This window comes from Myzus persicae, unplaced genomic scaffold (genome assembly GCF_001856785.1).
Source record: "Myzus persicae strain clone G006 unplaced genomic scaffold, MPER_G0061.0, whole genome shotgun sequence".
NCBI lineage: Eukaryota > Metazoa > Arthropoda > Insecta > Hemiptera > Aphididae > Myzus > Myzus persicae.
The window spans coordinates 219,896-243,137 of NW_019102874.1; the positions used below are offsets into that span (position 1 = coordinate 219,896).

The 23,242-nt window shown below is 30.8% G+C and overlaps 1 protein-coding gene across 4 annotated transcripts in view; it reads left to right on the forward strand.

The window, feature by feature from the left end:
• The window catches only part of LOC111033330 (tropomodulin), a 52,949-nt gene that overhangs the window by 23,053 nt on the left and 6,654 nt on the right, over window positions 1-23,242 (forward strand). For 3 of the 4 annotated variants that reach the window (XM_022314013.1, XM_022314015.1, XM_022314014.1), the window contains exons 2-3: window positions 21,302-21,454; window positions 22,568-22,735. In XM_022314013.1, the coding sequence (XP_022169705.1) occupies window positions 21,302-21,454; window positions 22,568-22,735 (321 nt within the window). Of the gene's footprint in view, window positions 1-20,784; window positions 20,957-21,301; window positions 21,455-22,567; window positions 22,736-23,242 lie in introns of those variants that run through there. The other variant, XM_022314017.1, reaches the window with a different exon arrangement.

Consider the following 23,242-nt stretch of genomic DNA (forward strand, 5'->3'; position numbering starts at 1 on the left):
GTAAGATATTTTAACCACGAGGTCATCGGTTATGACAAGATGAATAGTTGTATTTTAAGATACTATTTAATTATGTACAATACTACAATATTATAGTTAATCATTAATTATATTTGTGATTTATGTGTACATAAAATTTAAAATGTTGTACATTAATGAGGTTACACTAAATAAAATGAACAATTATAATCAACCTTTAGTTAAACGTGGTGTCTATTCATGGTATTAAAGCATTGTCTTTATTAATAGTAATCGAATAGCTCAATGGTTTGTTTAAAAGACTAGCGCAAACGCACAATTTTTTTTTTTTAAAGCTACGTCTTGTAAAATTAAAATGTCTGAATTATTATTTTGTGAGTACAGAGTGCAAGTTATCCAAAATTAATATGGGTGAATCTTATACTCGGGCCAAAGAGAGTTTGAGAACAGTCAGGACCCTATATTCTTAGGACATGGGAAATTTAATATGCAGCGAAATCGAGCACAAAACAATAATTTACTATTTAGTGTACCTAATTCAATTATAACTTAATAACAATATTTGGTATTTTAGTACAATGTTTGGCTGGAATTAGTTGGTCGTTGGTATACTGAATATCAGGTCGAATGAAACCAGGTGACACAGATGTAGGTACAGTGATTAATAGACAATAACCAAAAAATATGTTATTTTATCAGCTATGGCCTACGTTACAATTGGCCAACGAACCGTTTAAGTACCTAACCTAACCTAGAAATGAGAATATAGGCGGCGGGTATGGCGGGTATACCTACCTACCTATCAATTGAATTTGTTGACTATTTTTTTAATTTAATATTTTATACTGTTGTACGTTCGTGAGTTATTATACAATATATTTGTCAAGTTTTTAGTAGGTACTTATCGAATTTCTTCTCCCAAAAGTGTCTGCACAATGTCGACTCAGAATGTGACCAGTACCTATAACTATAACCATGTGGATACTTAACTACGTAACTTTAAGGTTTCGTAATTTGTCTGACTTATTTATGTCGTTACATTACGCATCCTCCTATACAAAATAGTTATCACTTGTTATCACATATTGCTTTAAAGATAATTAAACATTAATTTTAAATAATAAAATTATAAATAGCCGGTGGATGAGATATCAATAATATTATAAATTTTGATACCTATACTAAATCACTGGCTGAGGTAAAATTGTACATCGTAACTATTGTTCAAAAACTAAAACATCAAAACTTTATAAAATATAATAAAGTGTTTTATGAGTTACGACTATATTTATAATATTATAATAACTCATAAATTTCTAAGAATTAAGATTCCTGTGCACAATTTCATAATATCATAAATTGTATTTTTAAACTATTATAATTAATCTAGACACTAAATAAAATCTTTATAAAAATTTATTAGAGAACTCCCTTATATTCCGATTTGGCACCGTCTTAACGTTTTACTTCCCGAATGCAACGTTCGGTTTTACAGGTCGTTTACTACAACGGCTTAGTCATATAGGAAGATAGCAACTAATTGGACCTCTTTTCCTGTTGGATGCAAAAAAAAAATTAAAAATATCTTTTTATTTAATATATTTTTTTCGTACTCGCGAGCTGGTTGTTCGAACTTTTCCGGGCGCTAGCCCAGCGTGTGATGACGGGATTGGCACGTGCAGTTTAAACTTAAACCGTACAACAGCACCATTATTATGTCCCTTTCATTCGAATCATCGATCCTATCTGCCAAATTGTATTTTTTCCCGCATCTCTTCGTATCTCTTACTGAACGGTGTTTGATTTCAATACTGTACCGATAATGGCATTTAATTTTTTTTATCATTTTCGATTTATTAAAAAAGTGCACCGGTTCTTTAAATAAATTATATACGAGTATAAACATATAATAATATATTGGCTGCAATCTGCAACTATAAAAACCCAATATTAAGTGGTAGTGTATTTGTCTAAGGTCTTAGTTCCCTTAGATCGTAACTGTAATATTAAGTTAATATAACTTAGTTTTAAATACCTATTGAGTTTGACGCAGTATGTCGTATGCCTATACTGTATATAAAATAATAATATTATGTATTATTAAAAAATAAAAACATTCAGTAGAAAAACTATAAGTAATAAGCGCCTATATAAATACATGGGTTATAATTTATAGGCTATAAGGTCGGCTAAAATAAAAACAAGACGTTTGTAGTCACTTCTTGGTTTTCAATTTTAATAGAAAATCACTATTTTAAGAAATGCATTTTTATGATTAATTTAACTGTTATAACCAGAAAATTATGTTAACGTCATTTTCTATCTACCACATAAATTATATAAACTTACCTATAATCTATATTTATATCCCATATTATTTTAAACATGCACATGTGTAAAAAAAAAAGTGTAAATATATCAGATATGTGTTTTTAACACTTAAAAACTTAAAAAGTATTAAAGTAGATATATTAATAAGCCAAAGTAAACATATTTTATAAGATAAATAAAAAACTGACTTATTATTAAAAAATAATGATTTAACTGTTTATTCAAATGTCTATATGTATTTGTATTTAATATTTACATCATGGTAAATATTAATACAGAACACGTCTCGCATGTAATTCTGAATAATATGTAGTTTATATACTTTTTAGGTACCCAGTGGACAGACATCATTAGATAAAATATTATTTAAATTTAGTATAAATATTTTGGCTTAACAATTTAATAAAACGCGTGTTTATTATTTTTTGAGATTTTGAGTTGTTTTTAATTTGGCTATCTCTGATGCCTAATTGTGTACATGATGTAATACGCGTGCTGTGTCTTCAGTCTTGTGTATATATATATATATAGTTACTATATTGTCAGTGAGATAATTTTGAAAGTAGGTAGATTGTTTAATTGAAAACGATCAACTTTTTCTCAGTCTCATTAGCTTACAGTAAAGTCATGCTAGAAATCTTTTATTCTACTGCGTGTAGTAATTTCAGCTGCTCTGTTATGTACGCGTTCAAATTGTAGTTTTTATGTGCATTGTTTTGCCGAAAATATCGCACCCATGTAAAAAGGTCCTTTTGCATCGATGCTGACCAATTATAGTGCTTTGGATAGTAGCCATAAATTCGCACTCCGGCAATGCTTGACGTATATTTCGTTTACAATCCTTGCCAAAACACGCTAAAAAGCAGACATGTGTTTACATATAGTTTTGCCGGCCATAAAATATCTGTACTCGATGATTTAAAATTATAAAAGTGAGATACAGGAATTGGGTGGGCCATTGAGGCGAACGGGTAGTGTCATAAGATTTAAAAGCAATCATAATTCATTACGTCTGAAAAAAGATTTTTATACTATACCGAGATATATATATTTTTGAGAATTCATCATAAGACTAGAGAGAATTGCATGAATTTTGAATTGTATGATAATTGTCTATGTTTATTGTCATTATTTTTTTGTGCGAGGTGCGTCAGTACAATATCGTATCCCAATATTTGGATCTAGATTCATGATGATTATTATTTGAGTTGATTTTCGTACGACCATGTAGATTTTCCGTCCATCGTCAGTTTTATGTTTCGAACATAAACAACAAAACCAATAGTTAGTCTTAGTGCGCCGGTGGCTTAAGTAAACAGTATATATTACTATGTGTCTATGTATACCCATTGTATATTTTTCAAACTACAAGACGTGGAAAGTATTTGCTTTTCATTATACATTAGACACGGGTTTGTCGTCTGCCGGCTTACATGATGATTAAATTACAAGGTTCTATTAAAATGTATATAATATTAAAATGTGTGAATTAAATTGAATGCCGAGGAGGGCGTTGTCCCGAAAAACTTTATATAGAACCCCGAGAGGTCACGACTCGCGAGCGCCTGCACATCGTAGGAGAGAAGACACGCGCCACGCACTTAGTATGCACTTGTACTGGTTTATCGTTTATTATAAAAAGCTAAAGCTCACAATCACATAGCTATAGACGGCGTTTCAAATAATACAGTAAAAAAGTATGATAATATTTATGAATAAAATAAACAAATCTTCGAGAAACAATCAACGGCTGTTGATTTAAAGATGTCGATTTAAAGATGTCGAGGAAACTGGTATGGTTAATAATAATAATGTCGAAAACTGCAAACATTTGAAATGTCATCGCCTCCGCACCGAAATAATAATATAGTTATTATAGGTATACCTAATAGGTTAGTACCACACCGCGTCGGTGCATTATAATCGGTTTCATTTCGGAACGGCCTATATATTACAGAGGAGGCCTCTCGTATTTTACTATAATGATAATAATATTAATGTTGTCCTCGACACGATCGCTAGCGGACGCGTTTAATTTGTACATCTATACCGCGACCGGACGCGATAAAAAATAAAATTAGTTTTTGTCGAAACGCGCACATGTGTGTGCTCATTATTATGCGCGACTGATTTATTTACATTTCATTTCATAAACGGTTGAAAAACGAGATTTGTAACTGTTTTGGTTCAACGCTTTTGTTGACACCTGTAAATAGTAAACTGCACGTGCAATTTTAGGTTGTGTGTGTTAGGGTGTGACACGGGGAAGTACAAAGTTGAAGGTCTTAAGAACTTTGTTAAAACGTTTTTAAAATTTGACAAAATAAAACAACTACTTTTTTTAGCTTGAAATGTGTATATTTGTTATAACTTATAAATAACTAAATTAGTCAACCGTTCAAATAAAATTCCGTACTCTCTATTTAAATGGATGAATTTTTTAACCCTATATATTAACTGTTCCAATACCAATACTATAATTGTTGCATCTTCAACAGCTCACACTTGTTTCTTTTCAAATCTTGAACTTTACTTTCATGAACCAATCTAACTGTGGTCCCATCCCCGGTTTGTATTAGCTATTTACACGAAAAATATTAAAGTATGAAAATGTTTAGTTAGGTACCTACTATAGTAGTGTCTATAATCTATAGACTGTAGGCTGATTTAATTATGTGTTACAATAAAACTATAATATAAATTACATAAGTATAAATATGGTATACCTAAATATCTATATGTCCAGTATAATCAAATAAAAAGGTCAATCGTTTTTTTTTAATAATTGATGCAGAAAAAAAACTGTTAGTAAACATCGGTTTATATAATTATATATGTTTGACCGAATACGATTTTACCCTCACCGTCAGTGGACCGTTTATGAGAGCAGAACGTATGCTAAAATTGAGGAGAGGGACGAATGTCTAGGATAGAATATTAGAATGTATCAATAATTCAAGAATCGAATTATAAATGATTGGAATTTGAACCCATAGATATTATACTAAGGTAAAGTGCTAATACTAGTATACTATAGCCTATGTATACTAAGTAGGGTTCTGAATTGAAATATTTCACTCTCCTAGAAATATTGAAAAATATTTTTTCTTCTTTAAAACGTGTTCGGTTATAGATGATTATAAATAAAATAATATATTGATTATACACAGAAAATATTGATAATGAATAACTTATCACTTATAATTCATATCAACTATGGTAAGCGAACTACACAGATATTTAAAAATACTAGATAGCCGACTTGGAAATGATTTTGAAGCCCACAAAATGGCCGAAATTCTCTTATCTAAGAGGTAAATGTTTACATTTTCAAAAGAGTTAAAGAATAAACTTAGTAAAGTATAAATATTGTTGATTAATTATTTCATGCTTGTATATTTTATTTGTAGTGCTGAAAAATAGTCCTGACAATATTTTATGAAAAAAAATGTAAATATACCAAATATTATAAATTATTTGTTTATATAATATTATAAATTATAATCATATGAACGTCGTTAGGGACTGGGGAGAGTATCGCGTTTACGTGGTACAATGTACGAATATATGATTATTAAATAAATATAGACGTTCATTTCCCAACATTAATTTCTTATATGCACGGGCTATTACTTGTTTCTTATTTTGTCAAATTCTCCTGGTGTATTTAAAAATAGGTCTAAAAATAAATATCAAAATCTAAACCCAATTATTTTCAATTATTTCAATCAATATTTTAATTTTTAATTTTTCATTGAAATGAAATATTTCATGAAATTTTAAAATCCTAATACTAAGTATATGGTCTATGTTTGAACCCACGACTTATCGCGCCATCGTATGATATCATACAGATAGGTACGCAATCAATTGATAGCCACTAATCACTATACATGCAACGATCATATCACAGTACATTTAACCTCGACGCGACGATGCATCTAGATGTGGATCAATGCATGCGTTGTAGGGTTTAGTAGAAAATATACCGTGTCATGTTAGCGTCTATAATCAGATAACTGTGTTAACCATCTGAAAAAACATCTATGCAGTCGTTAGGCTCGCGGAAAAAAAACAAATTAAATGGGCTTCCAAATTTTAACTTACCTTCCACACGGCGCCTAAGACCCACTCGCTCTATTTTATGTATACCACTGCCTCCATACCGATCAACATACAATATATTATTAGAAACAAGGTGGCTCCAGAGGGAGGGGGAGCATCTCCCAAATCCGTATTTCTAGAAATTGTCTTCTGTTACAAACAAAATTTAAAAAAAAACCTATTATAATATTGAAAGTTTTCTGAAAATAATTATTTAGGCCCCCCAAAACCATGTCTCTGGAGCCACCCCTGATTACACAGGTGATATATACATAGGAGAAAAGATAAATGTATACATATAAATATATATATAATAATTATATATATACTACAACATGCAGGCACGCAGTTATGGTCTGTTCGTGTGTATATATTATAATATTCGTATACATGAATAATATTATCATATTTCGTGCACTTAAATGTACGAGGTGAATCTTTTAAAGGTCAACACTTGTTTCATCGAAAAGTATTATTACGTTGTTAGAAATATATTTTTTATATAATTTGAATTTAAAAACTACATTTTTATATTAACATTTTATATTTACTATTTATAGTACCTACCATTTTTTTTTGATTTTGATTTTTTTTTTAAATATACTATGAGAGCATAAAGATTACAAAATATCTTTTATTGTTAATCTGGTACAACAGTTTTGCACGGGTGGCTCATCCAGTCACCCTAAGGCCCCTTAGCTATAAGATATCCACAGGTTGGTCTGAGTGTCATATTTGCTTAAGGCTTAGAATAATTTCTTAGTTTGATTTAACTTTTGAGTTGTTCCATCTGCGGTAAAAAATCAGATACTAGATTTCTCAATTGCATTTAGTTTGATGTCTTGCTCATTTCAAAAATGGGTGCCATCTGTGTCATATGTTGGTTCATAGGGCTTTGGAATTTAGGAATTTGATCTAACATTCTTGAGTATATGTTTTGAAAGTCGATATTTTGGCATATTTGTCGGCGGTTTTGTACCTGTAATTTAAGTGGCACTATATAGTGTCACATATATGTCCCCATAAGAGTAAATTTATTTTTTGTTGGTACTGGCTTTGTCATATTTATTTTTTATGATAAAAATAAATAATTTCTGGGTTATTTGGATTAGTTTTTTTTTTTATTCTATATATGTAGGTAGGTACCCATATATTGCAATTCACAGATAAATATTCTACTTCGAAATATGAAATTAAAAATGTGTGCAGCTGTCATTCAAAAAAATAAATACTTCAAAATGATTAAGCTAAAAAAATGACTTCCACATTATGTAAGAAAAATGTTTCCAAAACATTAGGTAATTTTATTCAAGGAAATAATAAGTGTTTAAAATATATTCACATTGTGTGTTTTTTTTTCATCTGCTCCATATAATAAATTACATTGTCTTATTCATCTATATAGATTATTATTATTATTATTATTACGCTAACGAAACTTTCATCCTGTGGGAATGATAATATTCATGGCAGACGCGAATAACCTCCGCGCCGCCTCCTGTTCATGAAGGTATACGCTTTCTCCGGACTCTCGTCGCTCTTTTGTTTTTATTTCTTTTTCCAGTTATGCGATATATACGACCAACGAGGTATTTTTAAACGTATATACTGTTGGGTTGTTATTCTGTGTAGGCCGCCTACATTTTTTCTCCTGAAGATAATAATAATTTATTGTGCCTATAATATAATACTATCGTCGTCAATCGTCGTCGTGTCGATCTGCGTTTTTCGAGCCATTTAAATGACGCAAACATGCCATAACACAGCATACCTATATTATAATTTATATCATCGCCTCATCGTAATTGTTGACGCAACAACGAGTGTGTGACATCATCTCGCCACGATTCGACCCATATTATTATTTAACAATAATATTTTTTATCATTATTACTTGATATACATTGTACATTTGTATGTGTATAGTGTAAATACTTACGTTTTATTCTCTGCAGAAAATGTTTTGACGTTAATAGTTTTCCAGCATCTTCTTGTCAGTGTATATAATAATTAGTAATATATTATTACCTAATGGTGTTCAAAACTTAAAAAAATAGAAAAAAGTAATAAGTAATAACTAACTTTTTATATGGAACAAGAATACTAATTTCTACTATTACTACATTACAATATATAACCTGAAAATAATTTATAGAAATATCCCTATGGAAAAAATCCTTCAAGTTTTTCCCAAATGTTCCAATTTTTTTCCCCTAAACTTCATTTGGAATATTACGAAAATTAAAAAAAAAACAACTAATTTCATCTATACCTTCCATTTATATTTACATTACTATGGTTATACTGTATAATACTAATATAATATCGCATTTACAAATTACGCATGAAACTTAATTATTGGCGATCATCTCATATATTTACATAATATACGAAAATACAAGTTATAAATTAGAATTGTATTTACACATGATAGCACATGGTTTTTTGAAACCACATGAAACCACATGTCCACGTGTCATACCTGCCCATATAAAGTTATAATATTATATCACTTATATACCTAATATAAGCTTATATATACGTCGCCGCTGTGGTACACGATTTCGTATGATATGAGAAACCGCGTGCACTATTATAATTTATTAGTAAATGAAATACACACAACGATCAGAATCGATTTCCTAATTGGAAATATTTGGAATACGTTTTGTGGTTTTATTTTAATGTGCATTTTGAAATAATGTGTAAGCATCCACAGATAATCTCCAAAGCCAGTGCTTATATACTTTTGACTGAAGGAAATTATACATAAATATCATGTATTTAATATAATATATATATGTATTATTATTTATATCCATCGATAATGTACTTAGTTTATTTTGATTCAACTATACCTATATGGCATTGAACTTTTCTATAGACAGACAGTCACTGGCGTCTGTATGAATTATTGCGGTGGATAATCATCATTAGTACGAGTGGCGGTACGACTTAAGTAACAATATAATTCTATATACTACGTATTTAATGAGATCGTGAGAGGGAAATCAACATTGACATCGTTGATATTCAAAGTTACAGCAAAGTACCTAATTCCTGTGTACATCAATCATCAATTAAACATTATATGGTCTTGCCTTTGATACTGAAATTAATAATACGTTTATATACAAATAGTAATGGAATCATTTTTTTCATCCAAGGCAAACGAGTCCTAAATAAAATCGTATGACATTAGCCTAGGTTAAAATACAGTTGCGTGTATACTGTATAGGTACAACACGGATGTAATAATTATCGTTTTACTTTATTATAATGCTATATTCTATACTTACCGCGGTTACCGTCTGTTGCGTTTCTCGTACATGAAAAATAATTTCCATCTAAAGACATCTGCAGCGGGTGTACCCTGTATTACACGATACAAAAAACAACTCCGTGGAAAAAAATAATAGGGTTTCCGGAACCCATCACGTCTTGAAACGAACAATAGTGAATAGAACGAGAATGTTCTTTTTCGTCAACTGGCGTGAGAATAATAATAATAATAATAATAATAATAAAAAATAATCAACACATTTATTTTCGCCTTTATGTCCATTATCATTTGCTCATGAATATCATTAGGGTACCGTGTACCTACGTTGTATAGTAATGATGAGCGTAAAAAAAGTGTAGGAAGACCTTCGACAGAGTTATTCGTTTCGGCCTCAGTGCGTTGTCAATGTAGGGAGTTTGAATAATGTGTTTAATTATTATATGTATACACTAAAATGTAGGTACCTTTAACCATTTTATTTTTAAGTCAGACAATCCAAACAACAAAAAGTTTTATACTTGTTCCGTGAGAAAATGTTTAAGTATGGAAAAGTACAATAATAAAAATTATTATTTTAGCTATAGAATTTCAATTTTTTTTTTTTCATTGATCATAAATACATAAGAAATTTGGCCATTAGTTTATAGCAGCGATTTTCAACCGGGGGTCGCCAACAATTATTTTAGGGTCGTCAATCCACGTGGGAAAAAAATTGTTTCACTTAGAATCTTATAATTAATAGTAAGTGTTATAATATATATATATATTTTGGATAGTCCGTTAGTAGATAAAAACGTTCATTGAAGTGTACATAATATACCTTTTTTTTGTAAAATATATACATAAATAAATACAATAATAACAGTTAGTTCAATTTTTTAATGCTTACATTATAAAAGGGTCGTTGGACATCTTGGTGACATTATATTGGGTAGCGAACTCAAAAAGGTTGAGAATCGCTGGTTTATAGTAGGTACATTCATAGATTTAACACTTTTTTTATATTAAATCATATAATTCAGATTTTTCTAGAAATTAAATTAAGTTCGTAATATGTTGATGGATTTTCTATTTATACCTATGTACACAACAACTAGTGATATTGTATAGGCATACATTTTAATTTCAACCAACTTTTTTTAACTATCGAAATATTTAGGAACGCTAATAATATTTTATGATATTTTATAATACCGTATATAATTTATAGTTATTCATTATTCTTTTTATATTTTATTGTTATTCAAATCGTTTGTATACTATCTGTATATACAACCTACACTCTATACACCCCACCCACATGATGTACCTAATAAAATAAAACAAGTAGCATAATAATTGAGTTACTTATTTAGTAGGTACTAGGTAATAACTAATAACTAATAGGTGGTAATATTGTAAATTGTAATAAATTATAATAACGAATAAATATTCATTGTAAGATCATTTGAACAGTAACACTCAAAGCTGTTAAGGTATTAAACATAGTTTTTATTAAATAATATTATGAATGTATATTTTATATAGCTGGGTTCTACGTTTATTATTATATTTGTATTACAAAAAATCAATAACACTTATAAGATAATTATTTGTATATTTATGTAATTGTGTAGGATGCCCCATCACAGTGTTCATAATATATTCTAACATACACACACTCAACATGTCTATAGACTTAAAAACATATTCAACTAATGTATCATCAGAGCATTTACTTACTCGCTTCAAAATAAGTAGTAGCTCAATTCAATTTTAAATATATTGTCGGAAATCATTTAGGGATTCGTTGTTAAGTTTTAAGGTTTCTTTGTATTAGGTGGTTTAAAGCGTACTATTTAGAATTAGAAGTCGTAATGGTATAAAAATATGCGCATTGTCCTCCGCTGTATATGCGACGCACGTGGAGTGTAATAATAATTCAAGCAATTAAATTATTTTCGACGCCTTATTTGCCGGTAGCTAAAATAAGTGCTGCATGCGCTGTTTACCATATTATTTTGTTGTGGCATCATTAAAATCTAAAACTCGATGTAAACAAAGAATACATCTACCGTTACAATATATTAAACATCATTGCGTCCATTGCGACAAATCTTTCGACGCAACCGTCTTGTTTGTCAATGCACACGCAATGCTCTTGCCGTCGATCATTCTCGAAATCTCGATTGGTGTGATATGATTTAATGATTTAGGTATAGAGACGTTAGAACTACGCTACTCGCTAGTAGCTTATTATAGCTATCATGATAATATATAATCAATGGTCAATGGTCATACACATTTTCAGTACATTATAATTTATAAATTAAAATGATTAGTATTCAAAATTTGAAAGTCTGTTTAAAATCGTAGTTTTTTTCGTCTTACACAGATTGGAAAGTGGTACCTGTACAGGTTACAGTAGTAGGTATTGCAAATGCAGTTCGTAGGTATACGACTTTTTCAAGTAGGTTGGCGACAATGATAAAAAAAAATGTTTACACTCCTCTCGAAATAATTATTTTTTCTAGGTAATTATTATACAAATTATAGCCGAGTGGGTATATATTATATAGTTTGTACTTTAAGAAGACAGTTTTTGAAAAAGGTTTGTAGCATTTTTTACAAAAAAAACATGACAATAATTTTATGTTAAAAATCACTTTTTACTCACAAATTTAAATAATCTGATGCTAAAAAAAGTAAACAGGTACTTTGAAATTTTACACAAATTATTATTATTATTATTATTAAGACTATACCTATAATACATAAGCATAATATGATGTAATGAACATTCATACCTACAAATATACACACTTATATTTATTATTATTGCGCATTACCACTACCACAAATAGGAGTAGGGAGCGTTAGGGGGGCCTTAGTCCCCCAGATTTCAGCCAAGTCCCCCAATTCAAAAGTTAATACTTACACTGTCTTACAGTACTAAGCATATTGCATAAATAATTTTTAGAAAATATTTTAGGAGGGAAGGGAAAAAATTGGGCAATTCGTGGCTATGCTATGCAGTATGCATATTACAAGAATAATAAATTTAAATTATTTAGATATCGGATAAATTTTTTGGTGTTTAAGTCTATGGTTTTCAAAATATTTTTTTTCTATTATTTGATACCTAGGTGCTTTGAGGCCCGTATCAGGATTGAAAATTGCAAATAATTACGAATTTGTTTTACGTAGTTAATAGCCAATTCTAATAAATGAATACCCCCTTCCCTACAAACAATACATCACCATTGCCTAAGTACTATATAGAACTACTTTTGGTTTTATTCATTTATATATATTTGAGTCACCAAGAAAAGTAGAAACAATTTCTCGAAACACGCAGGCTAACAGTCTCAGACAGTTCTATAATAAGCTCACCTAAAAGAATACACGCTTATCACGTCCGCATACTACAATAGTAAAACTGCTGTATACATCCTAATATCATATGATCCGGTAATAAATTAACTTAATGTCAAAACAAAACAAAAACTTGAAAAACGTTTACACAAGTCTTTTAGGTGTTACATTATTATCTGTCGGTCATATAGCTGCAGACTCTCGGCTCTTTCAGCCCGAACATTGGTCTTATGTACCTACTATGTTATAGTCACTAAATATTTATCAAATAATCGCTACTTAATATGTAACGCAGACTTAATCGACGTAACAGTGACCAAATAATCTGCGTTTTAAAATATTCGTCTATTTGTCCAATGGTGGTTGCGTGTGATAAAAACGTGGTTAGTGTTCTAAAAACTCGTTTTTTAAACAGCAACAAAAACAGGTGTCGTTACATTATATTATAGCCATTATTGTATACGTAGACAGTACCTATTACATAGGTAGGTAGTTTAAGACCGAGTTTTTTTTCTGTTTAAGACAAAGATGAAGGTAAAAAGAACCACGATTTTTAACATCCCCGGCCAGAACTGTGGTATGTGCGGTCAGGCCGGAGCTGTTTAAGTAAAAGTGTGCGTATACTTATAATATATAGGTACCTATATATACACACACACACATACACACACGCATAAACCGCGCACTCATAGGTCATCCGTTCCGTATAAAAATAGCATTTGAGCGTCGTACGCACGCTCGCTCGTTCGGCGGTATGCTCGTATACGGCTTCCGGAACCTAAGCGCGCATATAAAATTGTACAATATAATAATCAGAATGTAGAATAGCGCAGAAGACATAATAATATTTGTGTACACTTTGAACATAGTTATAATGGTTGTTCGCAGTGATATGATAATATGAAAGCCGAAACCAGTTTCTAAATTACTAATATACAGGGTAATATTCATCGAGTATGCTCATTACCATTATTCCTTTAAAAATGAAAATATTCTGATTTTTTAATTTTTATTTTTTGCTCACAGCTACAGAAGGATTTCAAAGAATTACAAATATTTTGTATAGTATTTAAGGAGTGTGATATATGGACCTCAGTACCTATACTTAAAAATTTCGAAAATCAAAACTGGGAAAAATTAATTATTAAAAGAAAAAATGCGTCCATCACTCCGCTTAGGATTAAACCGGGGAAGGAGGATGCTTGGCGATTCATCCTATATAATGTATATATAGGTACTAATTTCGAAATATCACCGTCGTTAGAGACGATTCTTGTTGGCACTCCGAGTTACCTTATAATGATCGGCGGCGTTTGTCGTTTTCTTGTTCTATTGCTGAATGGGTCACTTTCGCAGGTGTCGTTAGGTTAGGTTAACTTTTCCTTTCGAAAACAAAATGTCATTCCTGCGCACGGATTTATAATAATAATCCGTATAGTCGTATAGGTATAAAAATATACGATGTACCAGCGAGCAAATATTATTATTGGACGTGTTCAAATATGATCGACTGGTACAACAAAAATACAAAATACTAATATACATAATATTATAAAATATTACCATAATACTATATGTCAAGTAACGCTTAAATCAGCTGCTATATTATTATTATTTTTTTTATAGTTGTTAGAGAGCCGTGAAAGAATGTTTTTCGGTTTTAATACTATGTACTTACTTACCTAAACTGCCTAAACAATTATATTACCATATAATCGATTTTTGATTGTACGCAGTTGGGGCCTGAACATTGGACAAATCTCAAACGGGTGTACACTATAAATGCCCTTCAGTCACTTTTGCGGGGCACTATATATCGTAAATAAATTAAAATCGGTAGTTTCCAATTCTTCTACCGAACTCATCTCATTGGTGGTCCACGTGACTACAATTTATTTAGTTTGGTTCTGTCTTTTAGTTATTATTCAACAAATTAGGATATAAAAGGTAAAGGTTTAAAAATAAGTATAGGTATGGTGAGCCGTTAAGTTGGGAACTATTCAACTATTGATCTAAATATTGTAAATGATAGTATATCTGAATATATTAATGAATACGTATAGTGTATAGCAATGTGGCTTCTACACTCGCTTTTAGGAAGATCCACATTAAAATTAAACGTGTGTTTAAAGGATGCGTGGGTTGCAATGGCGTATTAAATAATTTAAAATTGAATTATATGTTGGTGGGTTTATCCATCATAATGCCGCTAAAAAGTGCAACTTATGGATGGTTGAAAATTATTTTTCAAAGGCTCTAAATTGTATACGAATCTAAATAATGAACATGTCAACCGCCACCATAGTTTTGTGGACGATTTTTATGGAATTTCATAATATTGTATAGGGTTCGAGGGCGTATTTTAGTTTTAGGGTTTTTAAATTATAATTAGTGTAATCAAAGACCAAGGATGCGCTGGCTGAAATAAATACGTTGAGCGCTCTTTTAATATATAAGCGTATTTAATTGATAAGCATTAAGCGTATATAGAGTTACTAGTTACTCAGTAACTATATTGTTACAAAACGTTGCCACTATGTTAAAGTACTTAGTACTTTAGTAGATATACAATATAGTTACGATGTGTCACACTTTAGCGAGGTAACTTTGGTGTCGATGCTTATTAAATAAGGATGTGTTAGTTTTAATGTTTAATATTTATATTATAAAATTAAAAATTTTAATTTATTATGCTAAATTTTCAGTAAAATACCTAACCTAACCTATGCTTACAAGTCGTGTATGATACACGACAGATGATAATATTTAATCGCACTACATTTATGTGTATGTATATGCATTGAGTACTGAATAGTGAATAAATAATGACTAGCATTCTTGTAAAAATATGTATCTAACCATATTACTATATCGATATATATAACTAACCTTTTTTATCATCACACTTCATTGATAATATAGTAGGTATACGCAATGGAAAATATATTTAATATGAGTTGAATTTGTATTCAAGCCTCAATAGGTTGGCACGTTTAGTAATCAAACAATTTTTTTTTCTAAGATATTATTGTTCCAATTAAATAATTATATTCAGATTTCAAAACGGGTTTAAAATATTAGTTTTGACAATAAAATATATAGTTTTAATTATTATTCACTAGCTGTCCTATTAACTTTGCAGTCTAGTACAATTCCAATATGAAATTATATTTACTTCTAATAGTTTTAACTTCTGTTAGTTAGGTTAGTTTGATTTAATTTGAGGATAATTACTATATGTTTTGTTGACTTTCTTTTAATTTTACTTATAAACGAGAAACAAGATAATGACGTTTTTAGTAAATAAAAAAGAAAAGTAGATTATCGCTTTCGCTACTGTTGGAGTAACCTTGAGAGTCCTTCGTACATCATCAATATACGAAATAGCATCCGGTAATATCATCAGAAAGTAGATCAATCATCAATGGTATGTGATAATTTCCACTTGACTATTTTTTGTAAACGCTCCTTAAAACAACTATTCATCTAGCTTAAGAATTCAAGCTGTTTTTTGTATTATACATATAATAAATTAGTAGGCAATTACCGGATACCTACCTAATCAACTACAAGCATGACTAACTTGAAATGTTCTTAAGTGTTCAATGTTTCAAAGTGCGACGTTTTGGTTAATTAGGTAAACGAAATATTTGTACATTTATAATGTTCACTGTCCAGTGTTTATGTGATAAAATATTTTAAGTATATAATAATAGATAAATATAAGGTATGATATTAGTAGGTACTTATAGTTTTATTAAATTAGCTATATTTTATGATATATATTATTATAACTAAAATATTACCACATTTTAGTTTAAAATATTTCACGTATCTTGTCCAGTGTACACATTGCTAGAACTTAAATTGTTTTTACTGTCGACTGTCGAGTGCGCTTAATAAATAATGACAAACATACTCAATTATATGTAGGTTAGATTTCGTGTCGTGTATAATGTGGTATATGTTTATTTGTTTAACTTTTTTTCTGTTTTGGAATAATAATAATAATAATAGTACCAATGTTTTGACGACGCTTTCATAAATCGTTTTTACTTTTTATACACCTCTCGACTCTCAGTAGGTACATTTTTACAATAATTGCAAACCAGTAAAATATAATACAATAAACTTGATAAAAAAACAAGTTGAATTTAATATAAGGCTGAGATATAAGATAATTTATGTGACCAATTTTGAACAAACATACTGAATTTCCTTACCAAATACTAAGTATTAGTTTGACGTTAACATACAAAAAAGTAAATACGTGCTTAACCGTTAAAAATAATAAATGTATCGAATTTGTATAGTACTTGGTAGTTGGTTCATAATATTATATTAAATTATATAAATAATGTTATGACGTCTTAAAATAGTTATTATTTATGTAGATTATATTTTACCTTGAATGTATAGGTGATAGATCATAACTAGGTATACCGTTTAGGTATTGGTACCTAAGTTATTTTGTTTTATTATTTGCTATATTTCTGCATGTACAGAACTTTTTATATTTTCTATACTGTGGTTATTATTTTACAACAATTTATTTTTCTTGTATGTATTAGACAGAAATTATTTGTCTTATAGTAAAAACTGAAAATAAAAGAAGAAAAAACAAATATTGATTTTTAAAATTGCCCAATTACTAATTAAAATGTGTATTAGACCTACTTATACATATACGTTTATTATTATGATTATAATAATATGTAATGTCATCTTATACATATATTACACAAAACAAAATCTATTGTTATGAATAACTGTATAGACTTTAGCCTCTTCTGTGACTGGTATATGACTAATTAGGTATCCACTACTACATATATAACACATTTTCGATACTATAAATTTATTCGAATAGTTTTAAGGTATTTACTATAGTGAAATATTTATTGTAACCACCAATTAAGGTAGGTATATACTATATATATTAAATATTTGATGCGAAGAAAAACGTTTAAAATTAAATAATGGTAGACAAACTTTTGCTCTTGGACTAAACCCAAAACATTACACTGTATTAGTTTAGTATACTAATAATTAATATACATATTACTTTACACGAAAAGAAGGTTTGACTTTTGAAAAAATATACGATTGAAACCTTGAACGCCTACAAGTAAATGCGGGGCTACAGCTATAATAATACGTGCGACTTCATGTTTATACATATTTTATAAAATGATAGGATTTTGAACTAAAAACTAAAAAAATGTTATGCAAATCAGTATATGAATAATAGTTTTTTCTTTGATTTTTGCTTATTGTCGTTAAGCCTTAACACTGCTTCTAATAAACTTCGAAAGAAAATTCACATTTTATACGATCAAAATAAGATTGTAGGTATATTATATAACTGTTATATCTTTTATACATAATTCAATAACTATTGCTTCTGGATAGAGTTTACAAGGGGATCTGTGAATATATATGTATTATTTTTTATATTTTTATAATTATTCGTTATTATTTCTTCACAGTTTTGCACTTAAATATGCTAATATCATTTTTAAGGTTTCGTACTTCCGTATTATCTATTAATTATAAATTAACTTAAAAATGAATTGTTTGACCAGAGTGTGGAAATGTAGAATGTACTTTGTACTTGAGCTGCAACAGGTTCGCTTAGATTACCATAGCCTGTAGTGAATAAAGTATTTAATCATAATTATTAATTTGTTTCTCGTCTATAATAATATGTAACTATTCTGCGATATTACTCTTTGGGACGTATGAGTTACCTATCAATAACTAATGAGAGAATTGATCTTGGATTTAGATAGTACCCATAAAATGCCTGTATATATTTAAAACAATTCTAAAATGTTCCCTAAAAATGCATAAAAAGCAAAATAACATTATATTTCAGACATCGATAGTTCGTGAAACCAAACTATAAAAATAGAAGCAAAGCATCATGTAAATGTTTGTCATAATTATTATTTATTATAATATGTAGGTATTAGGTGCCTAAAATTTAAATAAAATACAAAGGTTCTTACAAAGGCTTTTATAGTTCTGTATATTTTTAACACTGGACCGTGAACATTAAATCACTAAAATAGGGGTGGTGCTATGGTGGCCAAAATTCTAAATATGAAGTCACGACCGTAACACGAACTAATCGTAGACCGCGAATTAGATAGATATGGATACGTCATGCGTGTATTAAATGGTTCTCTAGCGGCCGACACCATTTTACACTTAATAATTACGTCTATCAAACCTATATCTATTTTTTATATACGTGTTATCGTTGTGGCTGCAAGTAAATTGTTTGTGCATCACTCTTGATCATTTCGAACTTGAGCATGGTTCGATTTTTTTGGTAATGTAATTTCACAGGCTCATCGCCCGTGTACCTTATTATTGTTGCAAATAATTCTCCCTTCAGAATATTAAACGATATAACCGGAAGAGATTAGCCACTAAGTGAATCCAAAAGTGCAAGCTGTACACTAACTTTCAGTTTAAAAATTAACGCTCGTAAAGTTCAATTTTCAAATATTATGTATACCGTATACAGGTTTCTGTTTAAAAATATTTTTGTACTTAAGTATATAACGACGAGTCACCACCAACCCGTCGATATAACAATTTAATTAAAAACAAGCCAGAATATGCACAAGAGATTAACGATATTTCGGAGTTGGTAAACGGACAATGGCACAAAATCATAATCGTACCAATGTAGCTATGTATGACGTATTGACGTGTGACGTATAATGTACCAATACCGGCAACCGGCATACCGCTATAATGCTATATGGCCCGTTACAATGTTATCCAATGGCTGTGAACGCCAATGAAAGGTAGTGCCGTAGACCGTAGTGACTAGTGGCTAGACCATACCGACTGTAATACTTACCTGTTATAGCCATACATAATAATGCCATGTTATTACGTAAGTACTTATTCCTCGTCGTCGTCGTCGTCGTCGTCGTCATATTATAATATACCTACGCGCACCGGACGCGTTGGAGGCGCGCGTGCGACCGACCTGCGGAACGAAAGACGATGACGGTAGGTACGACGACGGGAAGATTGACGTGAGGGGGAGTGGTAGAAGGGGGAAGCCGCAAAACCTAAACACGACATTGTAATATTTTTCGCCGAGCCGGTGACCACTGACCACGGTAAGTCGGTTAGTCGGTAACGCAGAGAAAAAGGACCACCGGGCGAATAACGTTGATATTATAAAACGCGATCATCTTGCGTTCGTAAATCACGAGGTAAATCATAATATTATAATATCCACCAAGGCTTTGTCGTTTGAATTTGACTCGTACGACAGGATGATAATCGAGGTGTTGGGTAAAACGTTTTTCAATTATTCGAAAGAGGTGTACATTTAACAGTCAGCACTGAATTACCGCTGTATCGCATTTTGTATTTCTGTACACGAGTTTATATTGTTTATAGGTACTCACATGGCACTGATATACTAATATTAGGTACTATGTATTAATGACTTAATTATGGCTATGCATGTAGCTTAGTGTAAATACTAAATAGTCATGGTATAATAACAATAATAACAGGCATGGTATTACGCGTACGCGGTTGCGATCTCCACCGGTTTGATGTAAATTGTGCGCGCGCGTCCCCTCCACCACTGCCAATCAGCCTTTCCACCACACCGCCGCCGTACCGACAAATGATGTCACTTGATAACAATTTCCCACCACCGTCGGTGGTGACTGGTGGCGACCGACGTTTCTCCTCCACTCACCAGTCCTCCAGTCGCCTTCCAGCAGTCAGCTCGTCCTGGCGAACGCAACGCTGCTACAACCGCCAGCCAGTCGTGCCGCTCGTCAGTCGTCACCGGCCGAGAACGAAACGGCAATCGCAAATAATTATAATATATTCGATTTCGCCGCCGGGTCCAACAAATCGGTACGTGTACAACGTCTGTCACCAGATCCGATGACCGATCGCCTATTTCAAACGCCGTAGGATTTTCGTCGGAGGCCGTTAAATCCGTTGGGGTCGCTGCGTATTGATTTTTTTGTCGCAGGGTGTGGACCCCGCTTGTTTCAAACGGCTTTCCCATTATCGTTTTTCGGTTCCTCAGTCACAAGACGCGACCCGTTCGTTTAACGTGAACCGCTCGTTATTAGTCACAAGACTGTACTCACAAACGACCCACGCCCGGTTTTTTTCCGCCCCGTTTTAGGGCCTCTCTTGTGCATTTTGTTCCAGTTCCAATAATAATTGGCCCTTTTCTGTTGTTCTCCACAGACGTCGTCGAAAAAGACCACTACGATGACCACCGCCCCGGCCAAGCTGTACGGCAAGAACCTGAGCGAGTACGACGAGCTCGACGTCGACCAACTTCTCTCTCAATTGTCACCCGAAGAAATTAGCATTTTGGCCAAAGAAGTCGATCCAGATGTAAGTACCTACTTAAGTTTCCGTATTAGGCACATTGAGTTATTTGTCGCATAGGTAGATGTCATAGTGCCCCAATGTTTAATCACAATCTTATAGTATAACACCTGTGGCTAGTTACCATTAGTGACATTTATATGAATAAGATGATTGCTTCTTCTATTTTAAATGCTATACATCTAATTATATTAGCAAATAGACATCAAAATGTATATATAGTGTTTCAAAATTTAACTTTCAAATGTATCTCAATCCAGATCATACGGTTCAATCATTTACGTATTAGACATTATCTTTACCCTCTCATGCCTATAAGTAAAATTTAAATGATTCCCACCTTTGCACTCTTCACTTGGATGAATGCCTCTACGATTAATCGCATATCCTTTTCGATTGTGCTTCACTCTCTATAAGACGTACTCATTTAGTTTCTTCTCTTAATTCCTTAAGCGTCCCCTTCAACCTCTCCTCTATTTTAAATTCCAATTATGAACAAGTAGATACTATTATTATTTATTTTATCCAGGAGGCTGGCTTTGTCATTAAACCTTATTTATTTATTCATATGAATTGTTATTATTGTAGACATTGTTTATATTATTTTGTTTAGTTGAAAGACACTTTAATTGTTGAGCTAAATTTTTTATAAAGGCTTATGAAAAAAAAAACTTTCAAATGTACGCCTTTTAGATTAATATATTTTTTTAATTTTGGTGCGTTGCTTGCTCCTAAAGAAACTTTCCACTATTAAATTACCTCATATGAGAAACTTACAGGCCCAGACATGCCTGGTGATTTACTGAGTAAAATTCAGTGGGCTGGTACAATTTGAGCCTGCTTAGTAATACATGACCAAAAATGTATATTTAAATACACCAAACTCTGAACGTTGAAATATGAACAATAATATATAATAAATATAATGCTTTGTTGAAAAATAGGATGATAACTTTTTTTATGGCCGGTTAAAATCCTAAGGCTTAGTATGCCAATACCTTGTCTATCTGGTGCTGGAAATATATATCATATTATCATCAGCAATAACTTGTGCTTATACTTAGGTACCTAGGTACTAAACTTAAAAAAATTAACAGCACCTATTTTCCTCTTTTTTAGGACAACTTGTTACCACCATCAGAGCGTTGTAGTTATGAATGTAACAAAGAAGCTACCGGACCATTAAACAGAAAAAAACTGATTGAACATATTAACAAACAGGCTCTAGAAACGCCTGATCTACCAGAAATTAAACCATATGTTGCTGGAACTGTGCGAGGGAAAAAGGTAAGATCTCAGTGCACTAGAATATATTTATATTGGGTTAAATACATTTTTATTTAGTAAAAATAAAATAACTTAGGTATGTAATTAATTTAAATACTTCATTTTTTTTAAAATTATTTAAAATTAAGAGGTAATTTTTAGAGGAATACCTTACATAGTACCTAATTACATGCACCTATTACATTTTACATATTATTATATTAGTAGTTAAAATTGAGGTATTTATATTTTGAATCTTTCTTTTTTTTTAAATTACATATTAGATACTTATTTACCAAATTTATTTTATTAACTGATATTATAAGCAGTAAAAATTAAAAATTAGGAATCTAGGTACAATACATTCTTTTTGACACTTATCCTGAATTTTTTTTTTCAACTTTGGTTGGTATTGGACAATAATTTTGACATTTGGTGCCAAATGTTAACAATAATTTAGGTTTTGTTATGGTCCTCTAAAATATGCCACTACATTTTTATAAAAAATTACATATTAAGTAACACATA